Here is a 13,158-nt window from a genome sequence, read left to right as displayed (position 1 = left end):
TTTAAAGTTAAGCATTCTATCTGAATGGTGCCTTGCAAAGTAGATACATAATTTGTGAATGGAAATTCTGAGGTTTCTAGTAAGCTGATTGCTGTGCTTTTTATATGTTAGTTTAAATGGATACTAGATTATTTACCTTTTCCAGAAATGTATTTCTTAATTGTTTCATGTACTGTTATATGTGTGCAATGCTTCTGAAAAGACTCCGCAAGGCTGGAACATATGTGTCGGCCACGCTTAACTGCAGGTTATTATAGACCTGAGGAAACGCTTTGAAAATATGTTTTAATATATCTTCCTTGCCATTTTGTATTACATGGGAATTTGTGATTGCTGTTCCTGTAGGTGATGCAGCTCGCTGGAATTGAAGGGCAGCAGGTAGTTCTTCTTCTTGAAGACTACCAGTTTGTGCACTTTTCTTTTCTCGAGATGGTCAATAGTCTACTGTCTTCAGGTCAGTGCAGTAATGAGGTTGATAAATAGAAAACAAGTTTTTATCTGGGGGAAAAATGCTAAAGTATGCACTGTTGTATTTTCAAGAAAGCAGTATAGTGGTGTTGTGCTCTTTCTCAAAAAATGCATTTGGTCACGTGATCACATTTTTTTATGCCCTGCAGTATACAGAGTTAACATAAAACAAAACTATTGTTACATGAAAGTTCTAGGGTTAAAAGTTGTACTTTAATTTTCCACTTTGATAAAACTACACAGCAATCGCTGGAAAAATGTTTGACACTCGTGTCATTAAATATATCCTAGAGATAGGTCATGCTGTTAATGTCTTTACCTGATTCATATTAAACTGTGGATCTTTGCATTTCAGGCGAGGTTCCAGGTTTGTATACTACAGAAGAACTGGAACCACTTCTATCACCTTTAAAAGACCAGGCTTCACAAGATGGCTTCACCGGACCCATTTTTAATTATTTTTCATATAGTAAGTGGGATGCAATGTGCCACCCATGTAAAATATTAAATGCTGTGAGCTTAATAAAGCAGAAGAGTCATTGCCTTCATGGAGTAAATCAGATTTGAGTACATCCCGACATTCAGAGGGATCCTCCTGTGCATCTCTGTAAAGCAAGATAAACCTGTGTTTATTTTCATCAGTGCATAAAAAAAGGTTTTCAATGTAATCGTGTTACAGACTTGTAAGTTGTGTGTTTTGCTTATACGGTATGTCTTTAAAAAAAAAAAAAAAAAAAAAATGGCACTAGGATTTCAGCTTTTTAAGGAGTGAGAGATCAGTACTTATATTTAGAAACACTTGCCCTCAGTATCTGGTACAGATTGGGTATCTGCAATGCAGCATTTCCTGCCTCCCAGATCACTACAGCTCAAACCTCTGTAATACAAAGCACCTGATTTTGCAGCATCCTTTAGGTCCTCTGTGCGCAGCCTGGTGTATTATAATGTTTTGTGACTGTTTTAAAAAAAAAAAAACTAGAAGAACAATAACTACCTTAGTAGGCTTTAGTGACTTTGAACTCAGCCGTGTAAACTGAGGTCACAAAGACTTGTATGCAATGTAGCATCAGCTCTGTTCTTTAGTGCATAGTTTTTTGTTTATAATATATATATTTATATATTTTAAATGGAGCTCAAGTACCCATAGTGATTACACTGCTTGTTAAAAATCTCTTTTTTGTTTGTAGGTTCAACCTTCTCAAAGCTTTTTGTTTAGCAGTCTCCTATGGAAGGGCTTTTTCTTTTTCTTTTATTAAGACACTTTTTTTGTCAGTTTGACAGTAGGTGCTTTGGGAAATGATTCAGCTTCTGAAATAATTAGATGTGGTGATCATAGATGATAGATGAATGGTCATTTTTCACTCACAGTAAACACCTTGCTAACTTTTCATGGTAATGGTGGCCCTGCTCCCTTTTGTCCAACCCTTTGTATAGAATAATCATAAGCAGTATCATCTTATGACATTTTGTTAATGCGCTTTTTAGGAATCCAGCAGAACCTTCATATCGTCTTGATAATGGATTGCACCAATTCCAACTTCACTATTAACTGCGAGAGCAACCCAGCTTTGTACAGAAAATGTTCAGTGCAGTGGATGGAAGGCTGGTCTGACAGCAGCATGAGAAAAGTATGTCAGTTGCTCATGTTATCAATAAATTATATTATATTACTTATATATATATATATATATATATATATATATATATATATATATATATATATATATATATATATATATATATATATATATTATAGCTTTCATTAGTAACTTTTATTACCATAATTTAATTTGTTATTGACCCTTTCTGCGCTTTGTTTAGAGGCTGCTTGACAGTTTTTATTGGAGTTTTACAGTATCTTTTCTGATATTTATTGTGATTGGTAGATTATACTACAGCAATATAAGCAATGGGCTATTACTTGGTGTTTAATGTTACATTATAAAACATGGAATAAGTCTTAATTGTCCATGTTTCCACGCAGATCCCTGAAATGCTTCTTTCAAAAACATCAGGACAGGAAGAGAATAAAGGAGACAAAAAAGAACATAATAGAAAGACCCCTGGTATTTTCTTTATTTTCAGATTTTAATCAGATATTTTAGTATGTCATGCTGAATAGTAAATGTTTTGAGGTTCATTTATTGTGATATCTACAGTAATTAATTTCAGCTTGCACTGTTCTTTTTAATATATCTGTCTTTATCATTGTAGGACAAGATGCTCTTACAAAATCTTTTCTGGTGATCCATGAGTCCTGTAAAGAATATGGTGCTACTCCCAGTGCATACATGACGTTTCTCCACATCTACAGCACCATATACAGCAGCAAGAAAACTGAGTTAACAAAAAGGCAGAGTCATTTACAGGTGAAAAAATCTATATTCTTCCATGATAGCTATTCGACTGTATTAAGCAAAACCCACATTAGTATGTACAATATTTCACTAAAGATGTTTCAGTAAAAAAAAGGAATATTTATTTTTTACTGGGTAGCTATGAACATAGATGTATCATTCATATTAAATATATTAGCTCCCTGTTTTCAAACCAAAACAGGTTGTAAATAACGCCTTGTTTCTACATTTATTTTAAGTATACAGTACGTTCTTCATATATGCATGCAATCCAAGGCAGTTATGTTTGTTGTTGCAATGCAGGCTGGTGTTTCGAAACTGAATGAAGCCAAAGCACTTGTGGATGAACTTAAGAGCAAAGCTGCAGAACAGAGTACATTGCTAAGAACAAAACAAGCAGAAGCTGATGCAGCCCTACAAGAGATTACAGTGTCCATGCAGGTATGTTGCACTTGCATGCAGTGGTATAAGGTTGGGAGGCTATTTTTCTGGTCACTAGGCACGTATGTTGTCCTGCCTATTTTTTATGACCTGCCCGTGTGAGTTGGACCTCTGTATCCAATTTACTCACAAAGCAGCTGTTTAGACTTCACAGAATGTAGACTTTCTTTGATCTTTCTAATATCAAAATCCATTTACCTAAATCGGCTTCACCACAACTACACGGCTGCTTGCCTGGAAAGGCGCTGTCGCAAATCTTCTCCATCTGGGTGATAACCTAGCATCTGTCAAAGAGAGCTGGTGTCAGGGCTGTTCATTGTGCAGAATGCATAACATTTAAAGCCTGGATTCATTTGAAATAGACACACCAATTTGAAGTTAAAGAAGAAAAACATTCTTTGCTTAAGAATTATTTTGCACAGCAAGAGCAGGTCATTAACCCTTTGTGGTCCTATGTCAGACCAGGTCCGACATTACAATTTTTCCTTTCCAGTCAGATGTCGGACCCTGTCCGATATCATCAAAAAGATGAAAAGCACAGGTCTCTAGTCGTTTTTTTCTCTGGAAAAAGCCAAGAAAACCATTCAATGACCGATAGGAGCCGAATGAAGCCAAAAAAAAAGGGTTGTATCTGAGCAATACAGATAGCCCCTGCACCACAGAGATAACATGGACACAAACAAAGTAGATAGCTGCTTCCGCATCCAGCGTTCAAAGAATATCGCAGACATTTGCAGAGCTTTTTGAGATGTTATAGTAATAAAATAATGACTTGGATCACATTATTGAGGAGTTTGGTGATAAAACGAGTGATCAGGAATGGATTTATCAGTATGCGCTTCTATAAAGAGGTATGTGGAAAATACAGCAAACAAGGGTGGGGTTTTGCTGGAGATGCAGTACTAATGTCCTTTTGCCATGCAGTGCCTATTAAACCGGTTTTACTCTAAAAATATATATTCTAAACAGTGCGTGCAAAATAAACAGCGAGTTAAAATAAATTGGACCTGTCGCGCCTGACAAGCACTGAATAAATGGACCGCTAAGGGTTAATTACAAGTGTGTTGAAATGAAGAAATAAGTCCCTGAGGTAGATATATCATTCTAGTGTTTTGTATTAAGTATATGTACCTACATAAACTTTTAATGTGAAGTTAAAGAAAAAAGTGCCTACTACATGAATGTAATTACGGTAATAACACCTAACTTCTGATTTCAATCAGAATACTAGCGATCAGAAGACCGAGATGGAAAAGATAAAATATAAGATTGCGGAAGAAGTTTCTAAAATTGAAGAGAGGAAGGCAACAATTGAAGGTGAACTCAAAGAAGTACAAGTAAGTAAATAATCTCTCCCCTTGTATTATATATGCACACAAGTATACACCAGAACTTTAAAAGAAAAAAAGAAAAAAAAATCAGTATTATACATGTTGTAGTGCAGCTGTACATTTGCAACTAAGCATATCACACATTGATTTGTTGCATGGTTTTCACACTAGGTGGTGCTTTAGTAGTACAGTACCTTTTATAATCGTTTATCTTCACACTCTGAAGTAGATGAATTTGAAGTAATTCAGCTTTAAATAATTAAATGAAATCTAGTTAATTGCCCTACGGAATACTATTCTGAAAACTGATTGTTAGAATAAAACACTGTTTGTGTTGCCAGAGGAATTTGTACAATTGGATGCTTATTAAATGTTTATAATTTAATACTACTGCTAATACTTGTAGATCTCTTGATCTACCCCTCTTACTATGCACTGTATTCACCTGACCTACGCACCACGTCAGTGGGACTTCAGCTGATGCCCTGCACTTTGCCCTACTGTCATTATAGCTTATACTTGCTGTAATCCTAACTTGCTGCATCCTATTTCATAATGTATTTTAGTATTTGCACTTACTGTAAATTATACTGTATTTAAATATAATTTTTGAATTGTAACCCTGTACTGCCCTGTAACATCTGTAAGTCGCCTTGGGTAAAGGCGTTGGCCAAATAAATGAATAACTAATAATGCATTAACTAGTAAACCCCAAATATAATTCTAGGAGACCTTGCAACACAGGGGATATTTTCTATTCAAATCTGTTTGCCAGCATTCCTGTGATACAAGCTGTGTAACACTTTGGCGTTCTGTTTTGTTTCTTCAAGCCTCTTGTAGATGAAGCTAAACAAGCTGTTGGAAACATTAAGCCAGAATCACTGTCTGAAATCCGGTCATTGCGCATGCCGCCAGATGTAATTAGAGATATTCTGGAGGGTGTCTTGAGGCTGATGGGAATTTTTGATACCTCATGGGTTAGCATGAAGAGGTAAGGTAAATCAGGGATACTTGATTGTTCTAATTGTATCATGTCAACTAGAGAGACCCACTGACTATGGGATCTCATCAGTTAATGAATACAGTATTATATAGGACATGCTTAAGATCCACACATACTGTACATTTAGTTAAACGTTTATTTTTACAGTCACCTTTTTTCTCAACAGGGATTTAAATGTTACAAAGTAGTGTAGTGCCCTAACTATAGAGTCAGTTATTGACATATTCTAGTATATTTGAATAAGTTAGACTTTTTCACAGCTGTATCCCATCCATAACATATTCAATAATTACACCATGAATATGTTTAACTTGTCCTTTAATACATATTTTCACAGTTTATATGGAGCCTTTCATTTACATTATACATTTTACTCAAAAGTTACAATAGTATTTTGTCAAAGACAACTGAAGATAAAATCACCCTAGATATGAATGTGATTAGGGTTTCAGTTATGTATTTATAATAATAATCCTTTTTATTACAGTTTCCTTGCTAAAAGGGGGGTGAGAGAAGATATAGCAACTTTTGAGGCACGAAACATAACACACGAAATTCGAGAAAGTGTTGAAGAACTTCTTCATAAAAACAAGGCTTCATTTGACCCAAAAGTATGTTATTACTATGTAGCACAGTGGGACTACCTTTTCTAACTAGCTCGTCTAAACAAAGTATTTTGAAGCAGCTAAGCTATTTTTTTTTCATTGATGTGAGCTTTAACCAAAATGAAAATTTTGACAACAAAAAGATGAAAATGAAGCAACACCACTGAAAGTAACTTGTTATAAAAGAAAGTTTAGCTTTTGTGTTTTTATTATTTTTTTTTATTTTGGCATACATGAAGGACTCCATAAACTGCCAAAGTCAGATGCAGCTTCAATGACTTGAGCTCGAATTGCTTTTCTTTTGTATTTGGTTTTCATGTGTAAATTGTATACTGGTAAATGAGTGCATTTCTAATGACTTGCAGAATGCGAAGCGTGCCAGTGCTGCAGCTGCTCCGCTGGCAGCCTGGGTCAAGGCAAACATTCAGTACTCTCATGTGATGGAGAGGATTCAACCTCTGGAAAAGGAGCAGTCAGGATTAGTTGAGTAAGTGGTTCTTTACTTTATTATTATTATTATTATTATTATTATTATTATTATTATTATTATTTTTATTATTATTATTTACCGCTGGATGAGGAGCAGCCATTTTCCCCAAATTCAGATTTCTAAGTTGCTAAAAGAGAAACTTTTTCATCTGCATTTTCCTAATCTAATTCCTGACCTATATAATATCCTACGGTTGTTGGACCAAGTACAGTACAGTCGCTACCGCTTAGAACGGGCGCGTTTGTGTTAACGTGATTCAGCTGCAGTAAGCGATGGACGGTATAAACTCCCACACAATAACCTGATATTCAAAATGCCCCCAATCGCCAATAGACTAATCAAAACAAACAAGCGTGTATGCGGTTAAAAATCTTTATTAAGACTTATGAATATGTAAAAAGGTGCATAAATGAATCCTGTTTTAAATACCATTATACACAACTGTAACAATTACTGTACTATATTGTTGTTTGGAGATTCAGCTTTAATTAGGGAGCTCCCCTAAATCCCTTGTTTAGAAAGACTATTAATGCTTGTGACAGAGTAGCCGTCTGCCGTGTAGATGCATGCAGGAGATCAAGACGGAGGTTGAAGTTGATATGCCCTGCAGGTGAACAGGATTTATTTACATATTACAGCGATGAGCTGTGGGGTTTCCAGGATATAATGAGATAGACAACAGTTGTGGTTCATAGCAGTAGGAAACTGCTGTATTTATTATTTTTCTAGCTTTTAGTGAACAATGGCTCTCGTTTCTCTACTCTCGCTCTCAAACTCAGCCTCTCTTTATGTTCACTCTCAATTCTCCCGCCAATAGATCCTGCTTCTCTCTTTCCAACTGTCATCTCCACACACACCCAAGCCCCTCCGCCTTCGTCAGTTATTGGTCCAACACTCCCTGTCTCTGACTGGTCTTGTCAGACCTGCTCCCACCCCCTCAGTGACGCACTCACACACAGACAGTCTTTCAGCTCTAAGTCACACAAGCACCAAAACACACAGAATGCTAACAGATCTGAACAAGAATAACAGTTTACAAACACACATTATTTACAGAGTACTCCCATCCCCTTCCTCGGTGCATAATCAGATTCATTCACACATTGTCCCCGGCTTTTTGAAGCAACGTTGTATTGTTTGCCTACTGATTGTTTGCTGAGTTCCAAGCATGTTTAGCAAATGCACAGCATTTAACAGACATTTTATTTACACTGAATCTTCGTGCTGATGCTTATCGCTATTCTCTTTCCAGCCATGCTTGCTTGCTGTTACAGTCAGTACTGTTTTTTTCAAATTAAATAAACCTGACACTGCGTACAGGGATTAAATAACCAAGGTACAGTACAGGGGTAATTGCTCAGTAACAAGGTGCAAACATCTGATTTGTGGATTGAGCGATTACTATAGTATAAGAAGTGTGTTTTGTTATTTAAATCTATGTGAATGGCACATAACGAGATATAAACGGATGAGTTTACCCGAAATATTTGAATGCTTAACACGGTATAAAGGTACCTTTCTTATTGAAATCAATGGGAATGACAAATGGCAAACGTTATTTGTCCGATAAACGGCTGCCCGAAATAACCCTGTACAAGTGGTGACGACTGTACTTCAAATCAGTTCCTCTATGCAGGAAGTAATTTCCCCTTTCATTTTGAAGAAAGCTGGCAGTTGTTACTAACTACAGGTATCTTACGTACATTTTGATTTCCAGCAATCAATGAAAAGGAATTTTAAATTCAGTCTGTTTTAGACAATAGGGTATTGATGCCATTATGTATATGAATGCAACTTTCTAGCTATAAGAACTTGTGATTTTGAATGGCTGATTCTCTTTTCACTAGTAATCTCCGTAAAACTGAAGGCAGGAAAAAGAAATTGGAAGATCAGCTGAACTCCGTGGGTCAGAAAGTTACAGAACTAAAGGAAAAGTAAGATTTGTTTTATTTATTTTTTTGCAGACTCTTCTGATTCTATTTTAACACTACAATTTATCGATAATTATTTGAACAGGTTATACTTGTCACTTGTCAAGCGGATAGAAATCACTTTGACAGATGGTTCTGTGGTTTAATAACAACAGATGAGAACCTACTTAAATAAATAATGTATTGTGCAAGATAACTGCCAGTTAGCTACATCCGCTAATCAGCTATGAACAATGGTGGTGTTCTGTAATTGTGGTGCATTTTTAAAGATTTCAGTCCAGAACAACGGAGGCTGCCAAGCTGGAAGCTGAAGTGAGCAAGGCCCAAGAAACAATCGAGACAGCGGAAAAACTGATCCACCAGCTTGAAGGAGAACACAAGAGATGGAATACACAGGTACAGTAATAAAGACCCTAACCCTTACCGTGTGGAGCAGATAAGATATGCTTGTCAGTTGCAAGGTGCGTTATAATATTTTCTTCCAGTTGGGTGTTGGAAGCAGGATTGAGAAAAAAAATCTATATTAAGGCAATAGTTTTGCATCACGATTTTAGGATTGAGACATAATAAAAAAAAAACAAACAAACAAAAAAACCTGTATGAACAGAATTTAGATATTTTATTTAACATAATGTAATAAAATAAACTACAAAATGATATCAAAAACCATAATAGTAGTACCTAATATTAGATTTCAAAATGTCCCATTTTTTAATTTTAGTTTTTCGTTATGTGGAAAACTCTCTCTCTCTCTCTCTCTCTCTCTCTATATATATATATATATATATATATATAAACACACTGCCATTCACTGTCGACATACAGTACTCCCTGAAATCTAATTAAAATGCATTTATTAGCCAAGATTGTTTAAACACTTAAAGTACAAAATAAGCACTATTGTTTTTGTTTCACTGGGTCCCAGCACAGTAGGGCACAGAAGTTAGGAGTCTTCAGCCCTTGCAACTTCCTTTCTTTCTTGTACGAGTTCATGTAATTGTTATCCTTGTTTCAAAGGGTTAAAATTGCAGATGCCTAATGCTTAACTAAAGAAAAATGTGGTTTCTTACATGTGATCTGCTTGCTATGTATTTTTGCAGGACTTCAATTCTGTGATGGAATTAAAGGATTAGCAAGGCTCATATTGCTAACAGATTGATCAGTGGTGTGAAGTGTTTTGTTTTACATGCCACAGATGTCATTAAGTTGGAGTCGTGCCACAGAGCAGGAATAGATGCCAACAGCTCAAGCTGCACAATTTTCAATTCACCACCTGAGGTCTTGCAAATGTTAAATGGACATGGAAAGAGAATTAATTAAATAATGGAAATACTGTTTTGTTGAATATTTTCAGTTAATGCAAAAAAAAATAATTAACAGAGGTTTATGATTTATCATAACAATTTCAACTTTGGACTGAAAGCTGGAAATATCCTTTCGAGCATTATACAATGCGAAGTGTCATGTTCCCTAATCTGGAACGCTCTTGGGACTACAGCAAGTGTACTGGAGTAATATAAACACTGTATGCTTTATTTTTTGAGGACCATGACATTGATCTCATATGGCTGCCATGTTGAGGTCACATGACACACTTTGTTATTGTGTACACATATGGCTTGCAGCTGTATTCTGTATTTTTTTTTAATTTATTTATTTATTTTTTTATCAGTTAAATTCCTTTGCCATTATGCTGACCAACCTTTTCACTGCAACAGAGATAGTATCCTTACAATTGACTCCCTGGTGTGATGTAATTTTTTCAGTGAACCCTACCACTGCCATATTGTTTTGCCCTTAAACCATGCCCCTGGAAATGCTTTGTTTTTGTCCACAAAGAACATTTCTTCTTGTTTTTTTCCCCAATGTTTTTTTGTTTGTTCTTAGGATTGTGTATTTATTGCCATTCGAAAGGAGATTAAGAATAGTTTGTGGTGTTCTTTAATTTGTCTAGGTGGCAGAGATAACTGAGGAGCTGGACACATTGCCTAAGAGAGCCCAGCTTGCAGCTGCATTTATCACTTATCTATCTGCTGCACCAGAAGATCAGAGGAAAGCTAGCTTGGAAGAATGGATGAAATCTTCTGGTCTTCAAAGTAAGATCATGTATTTCATTCCCTCTTGATGTACTTTTTCTACCCAAAACATTTTTTTTTTAAATGCAACTTTTGAATAATGTACACAGTAATGTAATTAATCAAAACTAATTAAATATATACTGTATATATCTTTAATACCTTTAAGATGTTATAATGCATGTTGACTCTCTATTTTGGCTTTATAGAGTTTGATCTCCGACATTTTCTGTGCACGGAAAGTGAACAGCTCATTTGGAAGAGTGAAGGGTTGCCATCAGATGACCTGTCAATGGAGAATGCGCTTGTTATTTTGCAGGTAATGACATGTAGTCACAATTTCTGGTCTGTGTAAAGGTGTAATAACCAAGGCTTTCTCCACAAAAAGGTTTTCTTCCTGCTGCTTATCATAAGACCTCATTAACCCATTGTTGCTTTGCTGTGGATCTTTTTATTTGCCCAGACGTTATTTTCACTTGCATGTTGTCCCTGTTTTGAAGCATGAGGAACAACCTGACCCCACCTGACCCCATAGAGGGCCATACTTTCAATGTGTTTCCTCCCATCTTTACTTTTTTTCAATTTTTACAAAACAAACCTGACACCAAGCAATTCATTTTATAAAACAGTAGGTAATTAAATAGTTGCAGCAAACTAGGTTTTGTAAGACAAATTGAGTGCAGGGAAAAGTGGATTAGTTTGAGTTGCTGTAAAAAATAAAGTCTGGAAAACTTTTGAGGACAATAAGGTTTTGGTCTTTACCACTTAATGTGTACTGTATTTCCATGGTTCATTATTTTGCTACAGCTGTAAGCTGTATTTGAAAGTTTAATATTGTGTTGCATGGTGTATTCTCTTATTCTTTGAAAACTGTTTGATATTAGAGTAAAACTGTGTGTGTCCTTGAAATATTAAGTAATATCCATGAAGTTGACATTTAGTATAGGTTTTAGTCCACTGTGAATGGTCTTATAAGCATTTGGGATGAAATCAAAACTGTAGAAGAAAACACATGTCTACTCTTAGCAGCTATTCACTGGTGAAGACCTATTGGCCAAGTATGTATTGTTGAACAGTGTGTGTGTGTGTGTGTGTGTGTGTGTGTGTGTGTGTGTATATATATATATATATATATATATATATATATATATATATATATATATATATATATATATATATAGCATTGATTCAGCAATGTTTATTTCAGTTTTGCTTTTTGAGTGCACCATTCTCAATTAAAATGGACAATGTATTACAAAAGAAGGTTATTTTCCAAATTATATAAAAAAAAGACCAATATCACATTCATTCCCCTTTTCATTTTCTTGTGGTGTACATTTCTTTTAATATTCCATTTTTTTTGTTTCCTCACTGTTATTGCTGCATTAGATCAATGCCTTGAAGCCCCGGGTAAGAGTCCCTTTTACTTCAAAGCTCTATCACATGTATTTTAGCCAGCTCCCATATACAATGTGATTACACTTATTTTACACTAACAACATGACTTCATTATATGTGAAATCAGGTTTGAACATTGTTGAATGCTCTGTGAGTGCCCTTCGCTTTGCACTGCATATAAATCAAATTTGCACATGTTATAGAAACTGACATTGTCCTTGATTGGTAATATCCATAGAATTACTGCGTCCAGTAACTGCTTCAAGCAGAACTGATGAGCTTTCAGTGTTGTAGAGTGGGGGGCCTTTCATGTTTAGAATGCAATTGAGTGCACCATTCTCAATTAAAATGGACAATGTATTACAAAAGAAGGTTATTTTCCAAATTATATAAAAAAAAGACCAATATCACATTCATTCCCCTTTTCATTTTCTTGTGGTGTACATTTCTTTTAATATTCCATTTTTTTTGTTTCCTCACTGTTATTGCTGCATTAGATCAATGCCTTGAAGCCCCGGGTAAGAGTCCCTTTTACTTCAAAGCTCTATCACATGTATTTTAGCCAGCTCCCATATACAATGTGATTACACTTATTTTACACTAACAACATGACTTCATTATATGTGAAATCAGGTTTGAACATTGTTGAATGCTCTGTGAGTGCCCTTCGCTTTGCACTGCATATAAATCAAATTTGCACATGTTATAGAAACTGACATTGTCCTTGATTGGTAATATCCATAGAATTACTGCGTCCAGTAACTGCTTCAAGCAGAACTGATGAGCTTTCAGTGTTGTAGAGTGGGGGGCCTTTCATGTTTAGAATGCTAATGAGTGTTTGCATGAAAAATTATTACACTCCTTAAGACTGGGCAACCATTTTATAGCAATGCGTTTCTCCTTTTGTTTTATTGAAAATAATTCTGGGAAATTACGCTTTTTGTTTTTAAAACAGTGATCTTTTTAATGTAAATACGATTCAGACACTCAATTTTCTGTAGTTGTATTTTTGGAAACGGTAATTTGTTATGCAAATCAACAGTTTACATGGAATTCTGA

The 13,158-nt window shown here is 35.3% G+C and overlaps 1 protein-coding gene across 1 annotated transcript in view; it reads left to right on the top strand.

Annotated features, from left to right (window-relative positions):
- The window catches only part of LOC121321204 (cytoplasmic dynein 2 heavy chain 1), a 60,524-nt gene that overhangs the window by 24,406 nt on the left and 22,960 nt on the right, over positions 1-13,158 (top strand). The window contains exons 31-45 of the mRNA XM_041260105.1: positions 346-454; positions 824-937; positions 1,954-2,096; positions 2,453-2,534; positions 2,683-2,837; positions 3,129-3,266; positions 4,490-4,603; positions 5,428-5,588; positions 6,088-6,211; positions 6,571-6,692; positions 8,543-8,629; positions 8,896-9,022; positions 10,581-10,722; positions 10,911-11,020; positions 12,091-12,111. Of these exons, the coding sequence (XP_041116039.1) occupies positions 346-454; positions 824-937; positions 1,954-2,096; positions 2,453-2,534; positions 2,683-2,837; positions 3,129-3,266; positions 4,490-4,603; positions 5,428-5,588; positions 6,088-6,211; positions 6,571-6,692; positions 8,543-8,629; positions 8,896-9,022; positions 10,581-10,722; positions 10,911-11,020; positions 12,091-12,111 (1,749 nt within the window). The remainder of the gene's footprint in view (positions 1-345; positions 455-823; positions 938-1,953; positions 2,097-2,452; positions 2,535-2,682; positions 2,838-3,128; positions 3,267-4,489; positions 4,604-5,427; positions 5,589-6,087; positions 6,212-6,570; positions 6,693-8,542; positions 8,630-8,895; positions 9,023-10,580; positions 10,723-10,910; positions 11,021-12,090; positions 12,112-13,158) is intronic.

The sequence above is a fragment of the Polyodon spathula genome, chromosome 9 (genome assembly GCF_017654505.1).
Source record: "Polyodon spathula isolate WHYD16114869_AA chromosome 9, ASM1765450v1, whole genome shotgun sequence".
Taxonomy (NCBI): Eukaryota; Metazoa; Chordata; class Actinopteri; order Acipenseriformes; family Polyodontidae; genus Polyodon; species Polyodon spathula.
The sequence above is the reverse complement of the archived record's forward strand: the minus strand, read 5'-3'. Positions and strand labels throughout refer to the sequence as shown.